Source organism: Poecilia mexicana, unplaced genomic scaffold (genome assembly GCF_051168715.1).
Source record: "Poecilia mexicana isolate PSO_F unplaced genomic scaffold, ASM5116871v1 scaffold_11, whole genome shotgun sequence".
Lineage (NCBI taxonomy): Eukaryota > Metazoa > Chordata > Actinopteri > Cyprinodontiformes > Poeciliidae > Poecilia > Poecilia mexicana.
The window spans coordinates 3,956,999-3,975,612 of record NW_028263380.1 but is presented as its reverse complement, the minus strand read 5'-3'; the positions used below and the strand labels follow the sequence as shown (position 1 = coordinate 3,975,612).

The following is an 18,614-nucleotide window of genomic DNA, read 5'->3' as shown; positions in this document are numbered from 1 at the left end:
TTATATGCTTCAAAAAGTTTTCGGATTGCTCTTATGGATGCTGAACAGTAAGCCGCTTTGATCAGAAAAACTAACTGCTTCAAAGAGTTGCTGCACTCCTCTCATGCTAGTGCAACGCCGTAGGCGTTGCAATAATATTAAGCTTTTTTCGCAGTTTTTTTCCTCAGGATAGTGAACTGCCTTGCGCAGCAAGGCAGTTCATTAACATTAGCACAAGATTGTGCACAACATTAGCACAAACTTTAGCATTTTACTGCCCCCACTAGTGCACTGCCTTGCGCAGCAAGGCAGTGCACATCCTAACATCCTAACATCCTACATGAATATTAGTCTTCACGCTAATATTAGCATTTTGGCTTATGCATTAATTTCAACATACTGAATGGTACAGGTGCAGTTTAGTCAACATGTTTCTGACTCACCACAGGTTATTGACTACATTGAAGCTTTCTTTAGCATTAATGCTAATTTTTTGCATTAGAACGCTTGATTAAAAACCGACGGGCACACTTTGGCATGCCCCTTAAAATTTCTGCGGAATTTTCTAGTTATTATTATAACAACTTCTTCCATTACCGTTAATGCGGCTCGTACCGCTGCGTGCCCACCCACAAAAGTGGTATCAAAACGTGTGTCTCGATCCCGGCATTGGAGCTATTATTTTTATTGGGGATCGGCGTTACGACGGCGACGTAAAAAGCGAAAAACGAGCGAAATTTCCAACTGCCGAAACCTTAGAGTGTAACTGAAACCAACTGCCGCTTTTTAGAGTGAGAAAAAGAGTGGAATTTTGACCCCAAAATAATTTTGAAATCGCTCTCATGGGTGCAAAAATTGGTCTATTGGTATGAAAGTCGGCCATGACATTGATACGAATGCCTGCTCCGGTAAAATGTTTTCAAAATTTCCCTAGGGCTTACGGTTTTCGGTCCAGGTGCTTCAGAGCAAAGTTTTGGGACAGGATAACTGACGCTCCTCCCCAGTGTTTTACATACATTTCTGAAAAATCTCTGAGCTCAGCGCACACCATTTTTCTCTGATCACTGCAATTACTGTGAATAAGCTACAGATATGAATCGCGGTACTAAATGAGATGACAAATAGCCCTCTCATATGCTTCAAACGGTTTTTGGATCGGCCTTACGGATCCTGAACGGGAAGCAGTCGTTCGGACTGCTTTTTCCATTAAAACTGAGTGGGTGTCTCATAACGTTAGATAAAGTCTCTGACACACACTGCAGTCTCATCGCTATAGCAACAGAATGCAGAGGAAGGCAGAGCAGCTGGTTTGGACTACAAAGACTCTGTAGTTCTAAACATGGCAGAACACTCAATTATTACAGAGGAGGCCTCTGCTGGCAGTTAGAACAACTTGCTGTTTTTGGCATTATACAGGTGGATTAACCAAACCACTATTAGACATTGGATTAGTGTGGTTATGAAAATTAAGTTTACTGAAAGTTTCAAAATAAGACTCTGCAATGTCCACTCACAAAAGTGCACCGCCGTAGCGGTGCAAAAATAAAAATCTTTTTTTATATTTGTTTTCTCAGGATAGTGAACTGCCTTGCACAGCAAGGCAGTTCATTAACATTAGCATTTCATAGGTGTCTCAAAGACAGAAATCCTTCCCCAGCTTTCTGTCTCACACACACAGCAGTTGGCTGAGGGCCAATCGCTATAGCAACAGAATCCAGAGAAAGGCAGCCATCTCTGTAGTTCTATTTATGGCCAAGACTCAGTTAAAACAGAGGCCTGAGCAGCATGTCAGAACTACAACATAGCGGAACTGCTTGTTACTACAGAGGAGGAGTTGGCTGGTATTCTGAACTACTTGTGCTTTGAGCATCATATAACTGATTTAACCCGATCACTATTACACATGAAATCAGTGTGACCATTTCAAATGAAGCTTATTGAAAATTTTCAAAATAAAGGCCTTGATAATTTTTACATCATGTATTTGCTCATTTTTGTGTAAGATAACTGGTTTAACCAATCCACTGTTACACATGGGATTAGTGTTGCCATTTCAAATGAAGCTTACTGAAAGTTTCAAAATAAAAGTCTGCATAGTCCCCACACGTCAGTGCACCGCCGCAGGCGGTGCAAAAATATTATTCTTTTATGTTTTATTTCTCAGGATAGTGAACTGCCTTGCGCAGCAAGGCAGTTCATTAACAGCAGCACAAACATTAGCATTTCACTGCCACCCACTAGTGCACTTCCTTGAAATGTAAATGTAAATGTACAGCCTTGCGAAGCAAGGCTGTACATTTACATCAAACTTTCTTAAAATAAGCATTTTAGCAATTTTTTCCTCTTAGGTTAGTGTACAGCCTTGCAAAGCAAGGCTGTACACTAACCTGAAGGCTGAAGCAAGGCTGAAGCATCAGCACAAACATTAGCATTTCACTGCCACCCACTAGTGCACTTCCTTGAAATGTAAATGTAAATGTACAGCCTTGCAAAGCAAGGCTGTACATTTACATCAGACTTTCTTAAAATAAGCTTTACATCAGATTTTCTTAAAATAAGCATTTTAGCAATTTTTTCCTCTCAGGTTAGTGGACAGCCTTGCGAAGCCTAAATCCCTAAATCTCGTCAGCGACAATAGGCGAGAGCGGACCATGAGGCGTCTATCCTTATATTATGTCTATTGGTCAGCAGACCAGTAAGTCGTCAATCTCTGATTGGCTGACATGTAACATCTTGTATCTAGGCATGTGACGTAAGGTGGTAAAACTGCCAGCCAGCTGTGTTGACAGGCTCCTTATGTTTAAAAAAAGCTATTTGGTTGCATTTTTTAAAATTGTTGTTTTGCCAAGCTGACTGGTCAGCTGAAGGACACGTCATACACGCTGGAAAATGTCAATCTCTGATTGGCTGACACGAATTACCAAGCCCCTGAAGCTTCTGGAACTTTCTGGAACTCTCTGCTTCCGAGTCTGCTACGGTCAAGGTAAGATGTGTTTGTGCTTTCTCCATAAAATATATTTTAATTTTTAATTTGATTAGAATATTATTGTAACTGCTTACAATTGTTAGATTTAATGTGTTCTTTGAGAAAGGTGGTGAATTTTAAAAGTTTAACTGTTGTGGAATATTTCATTGTGGCTCTGATAGCGTACTTGCTAGCTTGATGGGCGGGAAGGTAAATGTTTTTATGTCCACAAGACGCTAAATAATAAAGTGCTGTGGTGTTTTTAATTATCATGTAATTTTATTCGTATCTTTATAGTTGATATATAGTCATATACCGGCATTGTGTGATATATTTTTTCACCTGGGAGGGTGCGGTTTTTATTTTTGCTTGTGTTAGAAGCACAGCAGTGGGCAGATCCATAATGCGAGTTCACACCGATTCGAATTGAGCGTGTAGGGTGTCTGGTTTACTTTGAAAGTTTATGTAGATGCGCGTCGTGACGTGTTTCGCGTCATGACGTGTTTCGTCAAGCTAACCATAAGCAGTCGAAGCCTTTCGGGTGTTTTTGACGCACATTACCATAGGTGCGTAGGCTGAGCGCACTCATGTGGTATGTAGATGATAGCTTCATTAAACTAAATTTATTCTATTACTGGATTTAGAAGTAGCACGTCAGAAGAATTTGAACTTCATCATTGTATTGAAGAAAAAAATGTTATGTGTCTTTTTAGTTATTTGTATAAGCCTTTTTAAATTGAAATGTATTTTTCTTCTCATTACAGCTTTTCTCTTGTGCGAGACTGTGCGATTTGGAGGTTTCCCATTGCTACTTGCTGCGAAGCTCATCTTTACATCACTTCAGCATTTTATTAATCCATCGATACATATTCATATAAGTTTCATCACATTTTAACATTCACTAACACACTTAGATCTAGTGCTCCAAACACTGTTTAATTTTATATACATTACTTTATTTGATTTTTATTTGTAAATAACCACCTGTCCCCCCCAGTTGTCTTCTTTTTTACTGTGGTGTTACAGGATGCCACGCAGAGGACGACGCTCGGAGGCGGCGAAGGTGCGATGGAGGAAGCTGGAGAGTGTGCCGGACGTCGCCAAGGTATATAAATTATACATTGCAGTAATTATTTTTTCTTACAGTAGTTCTTCATGTAGTTTTCACTTTAAGCATGATTATAATTGTTTCTGTGTTTACAGCCGGGGACACCACCGCTCACGTCCCGGGCTTGGAACCCCACTCAGTCTCCGCCGAAGAAGGTATAGCTGTCATTTTACATTTTACTAACTTATTGTTGGATGATAAGTCATTTGTTTTACTCATTCCATTTATGTCTTTAGACATCGCGACTGCTGGAGGGTGGCTCGCCCGACCAGGTAAGTTCATGACAAGTTCAGGATCATTTATTTACAATAACCTAATCCAGTTATGTTTGTGGTTGATCTAAAGATTTTTCTAAATAATTTTTTTGTAGATGTCGCCTGCCGTGGTGCGCCAGGAGGAGCCCCGTGCGCCATCGACCTCTCCTGGGTCACGTATGTGGATAAAATTTGTGTTGTTTTGTTAAATTTTCAGAGGCATGAAAGCCTAATCTTGATAATTGCATGTGTCTAAACAGGCCGTGGGACGGGGCGTCGCCATCGGGTGGAGACGTGGCCAGCTTCCCGGGTGACCAGACGTAGCTGCAAGTTGGTTCTGCCTACTGCCGAGGCTCTGGAGAAGAAGGTACTTTTTTTTTGTCAATCTCATACGCAAATCTTGGTTTGGATGATAAAATCAATTATAAACTTTAATGTTTGTTGTTATTTTTCAGTTTGCTCTTTTGGTTGGTGATTCTCATCTGCGTGCTATTGTGGATGGGTATTCTACCATGCCAAAGGGCGACTTCTCCTTAGGGTTGCTTGCATCCCCTGGAGCCTCTGCGGAAGAGTTGCGGCTTGAAGTCCAGAATACACTTCTGCCTCGGCCCCCCGAGGTGATCTGTCTTCTGGCTCCAAGCAACAACTTGACCGCCAGCAGGACCTTCGTGGAGGCCGGACGGGACTTCGACCGTTTGTTGGCTACCGTCTGCACACTCTCTGCTAATGTAAGTATAATATCCACTGCATTTATTCATGATCAAATATATCTGAAAAAAAAAAAAAAAAATTGGTGTATGTTAACTTGGTTCATTTATTTGGATTGAAATTTACAGGTGGTCGTTGTGGACTTTCCACCACGCCTTGTCGTGGAGGAAAGTGTGCAACAGCTGCTGCGGCAGGAGTATCGACGTGTGGCTGCTCAGAGAAGTAAGTGACGTACACAGTTTGTGTTTATACTAAAACTTCAGCAAACTAACATTGTATGGGACTATTGTAATCCCAATTTCTTTTAGTTTTTATATATTTTTTGGAATGGTGAAGTGGATATGACGTTTTGTGCTGCATGGTTATCAATACTGAAATTAGAATATTAAAACGTAGATATGTTTTCAGTTAACTCCTGTTAAAGTTGATTTTGATACACAGATATGTGAAAAACTGACTTATTTTTCCTGTCGTATCTACTTCATCACCAATGACTACATTGTAAGTGTGACTGACATTAAGAATGACATTTTGTTCTTTTTCTGTCTAGATGTTCGGTACCTGCCTGTTACTGAACATTTCCCCTTGAGCAGCCTGGCCTTGTGGAGCAGGGATGGCGTAAGTTAAATTGATTTTTGTAATTTTAAAAAATATTATTTAGGCGTACTGTATTTTATAAAATGTGTTTAACTGTTATAGGTTCACCTGAGCGACCATCCTGGGATGACGGTCCTTGCTCAGTTGCTTCAGGCGGCGGTCTGCTCGCAACTTGAGTTAAGCGCACCGAAATCTCCAGCTCCCGTGACGTTGGCTCCTCCCCCTCCTGGGACGGCTTCCCCCCCCCTGGTGAGACGTCCCCTGCCCCGGCTGGTCGTGGTTGGTGAGGTGGCTGCTCCGCGTCGTTCGGACCCCTTCGACTGGACTGTGGTTCGTGGTGGCCGGAAGGTACTGGATACATTCTTAGTTGATTAAAGCAAAATTTTGCATGTTTAACTCTTAAAAGTCCATGAGTTTGTATGTTTGTCTTTTTAACATGTCTGTTTTGTGTCCACCTCCCTGAGTCTTCATTTCAACTTTTGTTTAAGGTGCAGATTATAAACTACATCCCATTTTTTAATTGTGTTGAAGCCAAGTAAAACTGGAGTTATGCTAAACTAATTAAGTTATCTTTTCTCAGAAGATCATGTAAATGTTAAAAACCATCTATTTTGAGAATGTGAAAAGAAATTAGCTTACAAATGTAATATATGAAATGCAACATGAGATCCCTTTGTTATTTAAAATCACACATCTTCAAACAATAATTATGGGCTGTATTTTGTTGCCAAGAAATGGGGAAAAGTTGTGCAAGTAGCTGTGAAAAGAGCAACTATGACAAACGGGACCAGAGTAACGGCAAAAACAGTGAGATAGTAATATTGATTGGTGTGACAGAAATCTGTCACACACACTTCATAATTAATATGTTGTTTTTAGAATAGAATATGTTTTGCTGATGCCCAAGGGAAAATTGCTTATTTGCTGAAAAGGTAGTTCGTCCAAGGTGTAAATATTAGTTAATACAAATGAAACCATAAGCAATATTGTAAGTAGTTTAAAAAATTTGACTACATATATTTATAAAATAAATAAAGAAATTAATAAGAGTGCACTTATATATATTAATGTATAAATGAGTCCAGAAAAATTTGGAGTAAACACGCTCACAAGCTACTCATTGTATGTAAAGAATTATGTAGCTAATAAATGCGCAGCAGGTAAGTTTGCGATTTTTTAACTGGAAGACAAAGAGGGAAACTTGCAGCCAGAATCTGCACAGTGAAGATTGAGATGCAATGATGGCATTTTTATTAGAAATTTAGAGAATCGGAGGCATAAAGGGTAAAATGAGGTTATGGTAGGGTCAGAGGCAGCTACTCAGAGATCCAAGCAGAGGAATGGCGGCGCTGCACAGCTGTAAGGAGTCGATCACCAGGGGGTGAGGTAGAGCCACTCCTCCAGCAGCTAGTAAGCACCTTCAAGCCATGGTGAACTCCAGGAGTTAAGGTAGAAAACCTTTGTGAGTGAAAAAATAGATATTTTTCCAACTTGAATTTGATGTAACTTATATATTTGCAATAATCCATAAGAAAAAAAGTTCAATTTTATACCGTTAAGATTGTGCTTGAGAAAATGTCACATAAAGGATAAATATGATTTTTGTGGAGGAAATTCAAAAGTAAAATCAAAGTTTCTTTAAAATGACTATAAATATACCCTGGACCCAAAGGGTTTGCTGCCACTGAAAATGATTTTTCAATGTTTACAGACATCGCGTGAGGTCCAGGGTGGCGATGGCTGTCCACACACCACTGGGAGGATGGTTGACCATCAGGTACGCTTTTCTTTATCTCAAAGCAAAACTTGTTGTGTCCTCAATGTACAAATGGATCTATTTTAAGCTATTTCTTTTATTTTATAGGGAGACCTGTTGGACTCTTCCATCCCCCCGAATCCTGTGTGGTTCAGCCCAGCGTTGCTGGAGGAGATGGACCGGATCGTTCCTGCGTCTGGCCGTGACGCTCCGCTACCTACATGTTCTCCGAAGGGGAAGAAGGTATTTTATTCTGGTTTTTTTTTTAAATAACTATTTGATTTTGATGTGCCACAATTGGTTTTAAAGATTATATATATATATATATATAATATATATATATATATATTTATTTTTTATTAGAAGGTGAGTCCGAGGCGTCGTCCAGTTTCTGATCCCTCCAAGCTGAGTCCGGTGGAGCAGCAGGTATGACACTGTTTCAGAAAATATATGACAGACTTTAAGATAATGAAATGTATGAGTGCACTTTGCACCGAGTTGAGGGCTTCTGTTGATTTACAGATGGAGGGAGCGCCGAGAGAGACCACCAGGCCAGCTCGTCGCCAGGCACAGAGACCGGTCCCCCCGATGGACGTCGAGGCCCCCGCAGAGTCCTCTTCCGTGCCACTGGAGGACCAGGTCCGGGATGGGAGCTGCCAGGTAACTCCTTCCTACCATCTCAGTCACAACAAATGAGTGGAAGAGTGCAACCTGTTTTGTGCAATGTTGGCATGTATGGTTCTGTGTATAATGAAGATGCCAAAGATCCTGTCACTCACATGAGCACAAAAGCTACAAATGGCTGTGCAGAGTGAGTTTATATATTTAAAGAATGTGTATTCTCCAGTTTTTGACTTTTTGATTGTACTGCTTTATTATTTCTGTCTTCTTATTTTTATTAAACTGAATATGATAAAAAAAAAATTGAATTTAGTTTCCATTATGTTTATCAAAATTTTCTTTTGCTTAATATATTTATCATCAGAATAATTGATTACTCAATTACCAAATAATTGTTTACAACAGGCCTAATTGGTAGTAGATAGTAATCAGGTGAATATTTATACAAATGCTAAAATTATATTTTTCTATTTTAAATGTTACAGGCTTCTGCGCTGGAACCCGGGATCAGCGGTCCACCTGTGCTGCTGGTAAGTGCTACACATTCCCAGGCCGACAGGAGGTATGGTCCATTTTCCCGTAATCACCAGTGTACATGCATGGCACTCACATTTTTAGCTTACCACAACGAGGGGTTGCAGTTTGACACAGTGTTGCTTGACAGAGTGATTGAAAAAGGAGACCAACTTTATGTCGGTGTTAAACAGCAACTGATTAGTGATGGAACATTTCATGACAATCACTTGACGTTTGAAGAAATGCCTGACCATGTACTGACAGACAGGAACATCTATGCAGTACACACCACTGGTTTGAGGGTAGGCCATGTTTTTGCTCAGAGCGGGAGCCCTCAAGGATCTCGACAATTGGGTTTGCCTCTTGCCCTGCAACTGGAATGTCTGTCGGAAAATGTCACCCATGCTTTTCTCTTGGTGACTCCAGAGTGCATTGCAGTTTTCAGGGACAGAAGCGGTCGGTTTGGAGTTTTTGATTCCCATTCAAGAAATTCAGCAGGCCTGCCCCACCCCAGTGGAACTGCAGTAATGATGACTTTCTGCAATCTGTCTGACATGGTCAACCATCTACTGAAGCTCTTTCGAAACCGCGGCCCCAATGCCACCTATGAGTTTGTGCCAGTAGGTTTTGTCAGGGATAATGACGACCCTTCTCAAGATGTGGCTTTTCAGAACATTTCACCTGTAGCCACACAAGTAAGTCCAACTGATAGAAAACTAGAGAGCACCTCTGATGGAGAGGAAATGCCTCCTTGGCTTAGGGAAATTGCAAATGTAGTAGAGGAAAAGGCTCCAACTGTTCAAAATGTGTCAAAAGTGCCAAAAGCCAATAGAAGAAAAATTAAAAACAGGGTCAAAATGCAACAGGGACAGAATGTAGTAAATAAAGTGAAACAAAGTTCATCGCAAAAAGAAAGATATCTGAAATCTCAAACATTTAGGACAAAAAAGCTACAAGCCGTAAAAGAAACATACATTCTTCAACAAGCACAGAGAAAGGACCAGTTCAAAAATAGATACAGGGCAGATGCGTCTTTCCGGCAGAGAAAAATAAATTACTTTAAAAACAGATTCAACTTTGTCCACAGCTTCAGAGCCACTCATAAAGACTACATGGCTGAGTATATAAGGAAAAGGTTTAGAGATGATCCTATCTTTAGAAGCAGACAAAAATCATACATCAGGAATCGGTTCAGAGATGATCCTGTCTTTAGAAGCAGACAAAAATCATACATCAGGAATCGTTTCAGAGATGATCCTGTTTTTAGGAGCAGACAGAAATCATACATCAGGAATCGGTTCAGAGATGATCCTGTTTTTAGGAGCAGACAAAAATCATATATCAGGAATCGGTTCAGAAACAATCCAGACTTCAGAAGCCAACACAAAAAAACAATGTGTGAATATAGGAAGGCGAAGTATCATAGTGAGCCTGGTTATCGGGTCAAACATAATAAAAAATGTGCTGACAATAGAAGAAGTAGACTATCAAAACAGGCACTTTCCAAAAATTTCACACTGCAGCATGCTTTGCGAATTAGAAGGAAGTACAAAAGAAACGTAGGCTTCCACCTTCAAACTTCACACCCTCTGATGAGTGACGAAATGAAAGCTGCAATACAAAACTTTCATAAGAACATTCAAAACGGACCCACATATGTTTGCACTGTGTGTCACAGAGCTCTTTTCCCCAATCAAGTCAAGCACTGTAAAAGAGATAAGTATACAAAGAATATGCATGTAGTAGCTGATTGTCTAACAGGTATGTATGTCCATGTGTGTGGATCTGCTTGCTCAACCCCATGTTCTGTACCCAAAGAGAGGATGGGAGAGTGGATCTGCTACACGTGTGACAGCCATCTAAGTAGAGGAAAGATGCCATCGATTGCTGCTGCCAATAACCTTCATTTGGCTCCTGTTCCCACCGAACTTGCAGAGTTGAATGTACTTGAAAGGCAATTGATTGCAAAAATTCTGCCTTTTGCAAAAATTGTTTCCTTGCCCAAGGGACAGCAAAGGGCAATACATGGAGCAGTTGTCTGTGTTCCTTCTGACATGGAAACTGTTGTAAACAGTCTTCCGAGGCCCCGTATGGAAGCCCAGCTTTTACAGGTGAAGCTGAAGAGGAAAACAAAGTACAAAGGTTACCAATACTTTTACACAGTCAACATGAAAAATGTCTTAGCTGCACTGGAGAAACTTAAACAGAGTCATCCGGATTACAAAGACATAAGTATAAATGAAAGTGCCACATTTGAGGGTTTCCAGGAGGACCAGCCAGTTGAGGACTTGGATACACAAGCAGAGGAGACTGAAATGGATACAGCAGCAGACCAGCAACCTGACCACATAGGGGCAGAGCATCAGGCACTTCGACCTGGTCTGATCTTGGACACCTGCATGCAGCCTCCTGACATAGCACAGGAAGTATTGTCTTATGGAGAAGGAATTTTTAGCATTGCACCAGCCCAGGGGAACAAGCCCATCTCCTTCAGTGTTCCAAGACTTGAAGCCAAGGCATATCCTGTGCATTTCCCAACTGGAGTAAACACATTAGATGAATCCCGCCGTGTTAAACTTTCACCGAGTATGTATTTCAATGCGCGTCTGTTCTCAATAGATACTCGGTTTGCCAAAGACCAGAGTTACCTTTTCTTTGCTCAGTTTGTCACAGAAACCAATATGGCCAATGATAGTATGTCCATTCAGACAAGGAAAGGGAAACCAAGCACCAAAGATGGGAAAAACATTTCTAGCAAAATGCTACAGGACAAAGATGAGTTGGAAAAACTAATCCAGAACAAAGAGGCCACCCGTTTCATGCAACCTTTAAGAGGAACTCCCGCTTATTGGGAGAAAGGATTACGTGATTTGCACGCCATGGTGAGGCAACTTGGAAAGCCCACTTTCTTTTGCACCTTCTCTGCTGCTGAAATGAGATGGCCAGAAGTCATTGAGGCCATCAAAGGTCAACATGGAGAGCAGGTAACCTTTTCTGAACTTGACTGGAATGCAAAGTGTGACATTCTTAGGAGCAACCCTGTCACTGTCATGCGAATGTTTGAAAAGAGAGTGGACGCACTGTTTAGAGACCTCATTCTTTCCCCTGCACATCCCATTGGAGAAGTTGAGGATTACTTTTATCGCGTGGAATTTCAGGCAAGGGGTTCCCCCCATATACATGCTGTGATATGGGTTAAGGACACACCTGAAATGGAAGACCCCTCATGTTGCGATGAAGTGATAAAGTTCATAGATCGTTACATATCCTGTCAGTTGCCTGATGAGACCAAAGATCCCGAGCTCCACAAAATTGTAACAGAGGTTCAAATGCACAGCAAAAAGCACTCAAAATCCTGCAAAAAAGGTAATGTTGAATGCCGATTTGGATTCCCCAAATTGCCAATGGAACGCACCAGAATCACGGTCCCTGTATTCGACTTTGATCTGGAAAATGACGACGAAAAACCAAAGCTAGAAAAGCAAAAAGGTAGGAGAAAGTCCAAAAGATCCAGATCAAGATTTGTCTCAAACCTACAAAGAGAGGCTAAAAAGAAACTGAAACCAATAAGGGATTTACTGAAGGATGAGAAATCATCTTTCAGGGATTTGGAAGAGTTACTCCAGGCTTGTAACATGACCAAACCAGAGTACAATGGCCATGTTGACGCTCTCACTTCTGGAATGGTGGTAATGATGAAACGTGATCCTAAAGACAGCTGGGTGAATGCGTACAACCCTGATCTCCTGCGGGCATGGAACGCCAACATGGACATTCAGTATGTGCTTGATGAGTATAGCTGCATTGAGTACATGATGTCGTACATAGCCAAGCCAGAGCACGAAATGGCGCAGTTCCTCAAATCTGTTGTTGACGATTTAAAGACAGCGAATGTAAACCAACGCGATGAGATGAAAAAGATTATGCAGGCTTATTCAAAACATAGAGAGGTTAGTGCTCAAGAATCGGTTGCGCGCACTTGTAGCCTACCTCTCAAAAAGTCCTCGCGCAGTGTCCTTTTTCTTCAAACAGATGAAGACGGTATGAAAATGAGCCTTCCCATGAGTAAACTCATGAACATGTCCCCAGATGAGGAGGATGTTTGGATGACAGGATTACCGGAAAAATACCTCAACCGACCGCAAACATTGGAATTTGAACACATGTGCCTGGCAGAATTTGCGTCAGAATACAGGGTTCTATATGGTAGACAAATTGAAGGGCCAAATGCAATTCCCCTCCTTAATGATGCAGGATACATCCAGAAAAGAACTATGGGCAAACCTGCAGTCATTAGATTTACTCGTTTCTCTGAGAAAAAAACCCCCGAAAAGTTTTACAGACGACTTCTGAAGTTGTATTTTCCACACAGAAGAGATGAGGACCTTAGAAACGAGGAACACACAACCTATGAAGCCTTTTACAAAAATGGTTCCCGAGGTAGGTATCAGGTAAAACAGTATGTGGATTTCAACCGGAAAAGGTATGAAGGGCAAGGTAAGAAAATTGACAAGATTATGGAAGAACTGAAAAAGCAAGGCCCGGTTCGTAACGCTTGGAACACTTTTGCGCCCGAGGTTGAGTTGGACCGTTTGGAATGCGCTGCTGAAAGACCACCAATGGAAGAAGAAGAAGAACAACAAGACCCTATTCCAGATTACGAAATTGATGTCAACAGTGGAGACATGCCAAAAATTGAAGCTCCTAAATTGAGCCCTGATTTCATCAGACAAATGTACAGGAGTTTAAATGAGACTCAAGCGTCTGTCTTTTACGCCATTCGCGATTGGTGCCTGAAGCGCGTCTGGGGTGACGACCCAGAACCATTCTTTTATTTCTTGACGGGAGGAGCTGGCTGTGGTAAATCTCATGTCATCAAATGCGTTTACCAGGAGGCAACCAAGCTCTTGCGCCAGCTTCCTAGACTTCTTGATATTGGTGACATGTCCAAGCCCACTGTGCTCCTCACAGCTTTTACTGGTACTGCAGCGTACAACATATCGGGGAAGACTTTACATTCCATCTTGAAGCTGCCCAAGAGTTTAAAACCACCGTACAAGGGACTTGGAAATTCATTGGATGAAGTGCGGGCAGTTCTTTCTAATGTGGAAATCTTAATCATTGATGAAATCTCCATGGTCTCCAAAGACCTACTTGCATATGTTCACTGGAGATTTCAACAAATCAAGGGGAACAACAGGTTCATGGGTGGGGTCTCTGTTCTGGCTGTGGGGGACTTCTTCCAATTGCCCCCCCTTGGAAGAGCAAAACCTCTTTGTGTCGCGGAGGATGGCATGCTTGATTTCTGGAATGAGAATTTCCAGATGATCAGCCTAACAGAAATCATGCGGCAGAAAGACGACAGAGCATTTGCAGAACTCCTGAACCGGATTAGAGTTAAAGGTAAAGCGGATTTGCTCAGTGAGGATGACAGGTCTCTTTTGATCCAAGCTGTTACTGACCCCAAAGAGTGTCCAATGGATGTCCTGCACATTTTTGCAACAAATAAACAGGTGGACAACCATAATGCAGCAGTTGTGGCCTCTTTCGGTGCAGTAACAGTTGACATTCAGGCAGAGGACTACAAAAGAGTTACAAAGACAGGAAACATGATTAACCTGGGCTGTTGCATAGCGGGCAACAAACGAGATTTGTCTAACAGCATACAGGCTGGTTTGGGGTTTAGAGTAATGATTATAAGGAACTTGGATGTAGAGGATGGTCTTGTCAATGGGACATTTGGCACCATTGCTGATATTGTCACCAGTACCAAAGATGGAAAGACTAGTGTAAAGTTAATTGGACTCAAATTAGATAATCCCACAGCTGGACGCACAAAAAAGATTCAAGGTAAACCAGACGGCTTTGTTTACATTGAGAGATTTGAGGAACAGACTAGTGTAAAAGGAGTGGTACGACGGCAATTTCCAATAAAGTTGGCCTTTGGATGTACAGCACATAAAGTGCAAGGGATGACGATGAAGTCTGCGGTAGTCTCCTTGAAGCGTATTTTTGAACCTGGAATGGCATATGTGGCCCTCAGTCGCACAACTTCCCTGGAAGGACTTAAAATCATTGATTTCGATGAACGTAAGATCTATGCTGATGAAAACATCAGAGTGGCTTTGGAATCAATGAGACCAGCATCGTTCTTGCACACCAGACCACTCTTGCATTTTCAGTCGGGTCATCAGGGTGCAACATTAACAATTGTCCACCACAATGTCGAAGGTCTTGTCTGTCATTCTGAGGACATGAAACAACATCATGAACTTATGTTGGCAGATATCTTATGCCTAACGGAGACTCATTTATTTGGATCTTCTGTTCCAGCTTCTTGCCAAATGGAGGGCTATTGTTTCTTTTCACGGAACAGACATGTCTCCTACTCAAACAGAGTCGACATTGCTACCAAAGAGGGTGGGGGAGTAGCGACTTACTGCCGGAGTCTTCTCCAACCGCAGGAACGAAGATTCTTTAACGAGGTTACAGATCTTGAATTCAACGTTGTCAAAGTGGACTCCCCAATCACAGCCCTCATCGCGACCGTTTACAGGCCACCAAGTTATGATCTTGGAACATTTTTAAGAAATCTTCAAAACCTCTTGGATGGCCTGAATTCAATGGATATTAAGCCCACTGTTATATTAGGAGACTTCAATGAGGACCTTATTCCTCCTGGGAAAAAATCCATCAATGAGTTGTTTAGAGCAAAAGGCTTTATGCAACTTATCACTGATCCAACCACAGAAAAACGTACTCTTCTTGATCACCTTTACATCTCCCATCCAGAATGCTGTGTCCAGTCGGGTGTCTTGCAGGCTTACTACAGTTACCACAATCCTATATATTGTGTGTTGGCTTTAGTATAAGCTGCTTCTATAGTGGATTGCAAAAGTAGTCATGCCCCTTGAAGTTTTTCATATTTTATCACATTAAAAGCACAAATGTAAAAATGCATTGGGGTGAACAAGTATTTAACCCTGGTGCGATCATAACACTCTGTTTGTCCTACGGGTCAAAAATGACCCGCTCTAAGAAAAGCCCTAAAATAAACCTACTTTATTGAATTTGAAATCCCAAATCTACTTTGTATGATGAAACAATCGACAATCAAAAGTATTACACTTTTTCTTTTGTATCTCACTCATCATAATGGGTATTTGTTTTGGTCTTTCATATTGCATTCTGGGGAAATATATTTGTGGTTGTAATGTAACAATATGGAATAGTTCAAGGGGTATAATTACTTTGTATGCACTGTACATCTTAACCCTGAATTCATAGCATGGGATTCTTTTTGGAGAAAATGTTAAGATCTCATTTCATTTTTAATGTCACTTTATCTGACTGTGTCTTTCATACATCTGACAATCAGAAAGCAGTGTGGATTGTTTTTCTTTATCATTGTTGCAGTGGGTTTGATATATATTTATTCATTGTGCACATTTGTGAATTATAGTGTATGCTTGTGGATTTTGTTGTAGGCATCCAAATATTCTTGTACACTTTGAATCTTTTCAGTACTTATTTAGTTCCATAGAAAGGAGGCTTCTTAGATAGGTTTTGGACGTGCACATGAAAGTTTTTGAGCTTTGAGAATACGAAAGTGGCTGATCTTGAAACACTTATCGGTTCTCTGTCAGAGGAGTTGCTGGAAATATTGCACCAGGAAGAAGTAGATAAAACAATCAGCTACTACATGTATATTCTGTTCTATTTTGAAATTAAAATAGTTTTAAATAGGTCTTCAATGTGGCCCAGACTTTTCCTTATTTTTCTAATCCAGTTAGAGTAACTGTTGCCCTTCTGTCATAATTTTTTTTGCGAAACTCCTTTTTTATTCACCATTTGCGTTATTTAATTATAGCTCTCCTTTTTTCATCGCTCCCCAATAACACTGCACTTTTTACTGCTACAGCCTCCTAGTGGTTACCTTCACTTCACTAGCGGAACAAAACTTAAACGCACATTTATCCTATTAGACTCCCTCCATATGGTGAGAATTTGTCTGGTTTTGGTGGATTTAACGCTTTTTTCTCCCAGTTTTAGTCTGTTTTAGCAGGTTGTTTTGCAGGTAGTTCCAAGCAAAACGATCCTTTGAGGCTGCCCAAGAAGAGAGAGAGGAAACGAGACCTGGAGGTGCGGCCCATGAAATGTAGCAAATGTATCTAAATTGTAGCAACCTTAAAAGTAGTTACTTTTTTCGTTGTTGTTGATACTAGCTGTCTATTGATGGAATGACTGTGTATTTTTAGTCCAGGACACCCTCCCCTACCTCATGGACTTGGACCCTCACCCAATCTGAGGAGAAGATGAAGTTCTTGTTTCTTTAGATGTCCCAGGTGGTGCAATATGACCAGATAAGTACATAACTAATTAAGGCTAATTTATTTGCAGATTTTGTTTATTTTAACTTGAGATTGATGTTGTATATCTAGGTTTGATAGGAGGAATCCAGTGGATATATGCTCTTTTTTTCTTGGGTGACGTTGGTTAATCATTCTGAAACCTTTGTTTAAACAAAGTTTAATTTTTACTTTATTCATTCATAAATCAAATAGATGTTTAAAAATGTCATGTATATTAATTCGTTTTTTTGTCTCTTTTTTTTTTTTTACTACAGAGTCTGTGATGCGTCACTCCAGATTGGATGCCGAAGAACTACTTGGCCAAATAAAAGAGCTTTGGAGAAGACCTATAGGAGTTTTTTTATATATAGTTTCAAATAGTTCTTCATGTATGTATATATTAAAATACTTTCATTTGTACTGTAGAAACTGCAATATGTAAAATTAGATTGGATGTCTGAAAATAGAAATTAGTTAAATCAAGTAGCTTAAAAAGAGGCATAAAGCAATTGTTTGTAGTTTCAAATATGTTTTCATATATCTATACGTTTATAATAGTTTCATTTTTATAACAAGTGGATCATCATGGCAAAAGCCATAATGTTTCGCTTGTGAAAGTAAAACTGTTGGGCCTCACTTTGACACTCAGACAAAAACCCTGAGTGCCACAGGGCCAGACAGGACACATGTAAAGCAGGAAAAAAAATAAATATTTTTTTGTATTGCAGAGGCATCAAATTTTCAATTAAATTTGTTGTATTCTTTAAATGTTGTAATTTTTGTTAATTGTAATCTTTACATGTAAAAAGTTTGTAGAAATCTTTAACAAAAGTTCAATATATATATATTTAAACTGTGATCTGTTGTTTGTGTGTTTTTTTAATTAAAATTTTATTTGTCACAGTCGGAAGTCCATTGACTTCAGTCACCATATTTACTGATGTATACATTTAAAAATATTTTGTTGATTTCAAAGAGAAATTAAATAATATTGTTTCATATTATTGAACTAATATTATATGAATAATAAAATATTAGATTAATTCATATTATTTAATTTTATATATTACATATGATTGTAAATTAATTTTAATAATATTTAATATCATAGGCTTCAAATGGTTTTCAGGAAAAGTGATTGGTTTAAAGAGATAGAATTTTGTCTATCCCTGTGTCTGACTTGCATGACAGCTGCAGTGTTCTACCATGGTGCAACACAATTATTACAGAGGGCTGAGCTGGCATTTAGAACTACTTGCTGAATGGAGTAAGTCAATGACAGACAACATGCTAATGATACCCCACACTAACATTAGCATTTTGGCTCATTTTAGCTTATGCATTAATTTTAACACACTTAATGAAACAAGTACAGCTTAGTCCACATGCTTCTGACTCCACAGGTTGTTGACGTCTTTAGCATCAAAGCTAATTTTTAGCATCGGAATGCTGGGTCCAAACTGACGGGCACACTTTGGCACACTTTCGGTTTTCGAATACGCATCACGGTTCCCGAATGGAAAGGAGTTGTTCGGACAGCTTTTTGGAGTGAAACTGGCTGGCTCAAACAGATAGAATTGTTTCTCCACCTGTGTGTCTCTCTCACAGCTGATAGAGAGGCTTGGTCACTATAGCAACAGAACACAGACAAAAGCAGGGCTTCTTTTACATTGCAGCTTTCTTTAGCATTAATGCTAATTTTTTGCATCAGAACGCTTGATTAAAAACCGACGGGCACACTTTGGCATGCCCCTTAAAA

At 40.2% G+C, this 18,614-nt stretch overlaps 2 protein-coding genes, 1 long non-coding RNA gene and 1 pseudogene across 4 annotated transcripts in view; 3 read left to right on the top strand and 1 right to left on the bottom strand.

The window, feature by feature from the left end:
* trappc9 (trafficking protein particle complex subunit 9) overlaps positions 1–18,614 on the bottom strand; it is a 217,169-nt gene that overhangs the window by 34,041 nt on the left and 164,514 nt on the right. The window lies entirely within an intron of this gene.
* LOC106923975 (uncharacterized) lies at positions 2,977–8,399 on the top strand (annotated as a pseudogene).
* LOC148156365 (uncharacterized) lies at positions 8,266–12,551 on the top strand. The gene is made up of 2 exons (XM_088009922.1): positions 8,266–12,397; positions 12,537–12,551. The coding sequence occupies exons 1-2, from the start codon at positions 8,465–8,467 to the stop codon at positions 12,549–12,551; spliced, it is 3,948 nt and encodes a 1,315-aa protein (XP_087866048.1). The 5' UTR covers positions 8,266–8,464.
* Positions 14,635–17,325, top strand: LOC148156364 (uncharacterized). The gene is made up of 2 exons (XR_015764603.1): positions 14,635–16,646; positions 16,763–17,325. It is a non-coding gene; the product is annotated as an uncharacterized LOC148156364 (long non-coding RNA).

Coding starts and splice junctions, on each gene's coding strand:
- LOC148156365 (XM_088009922.1), top strand. CDS start 8,465: ATGTTACAGGCTTCTGCGCTGGAACCCGGGATCAGCGGTCCACCTGTG.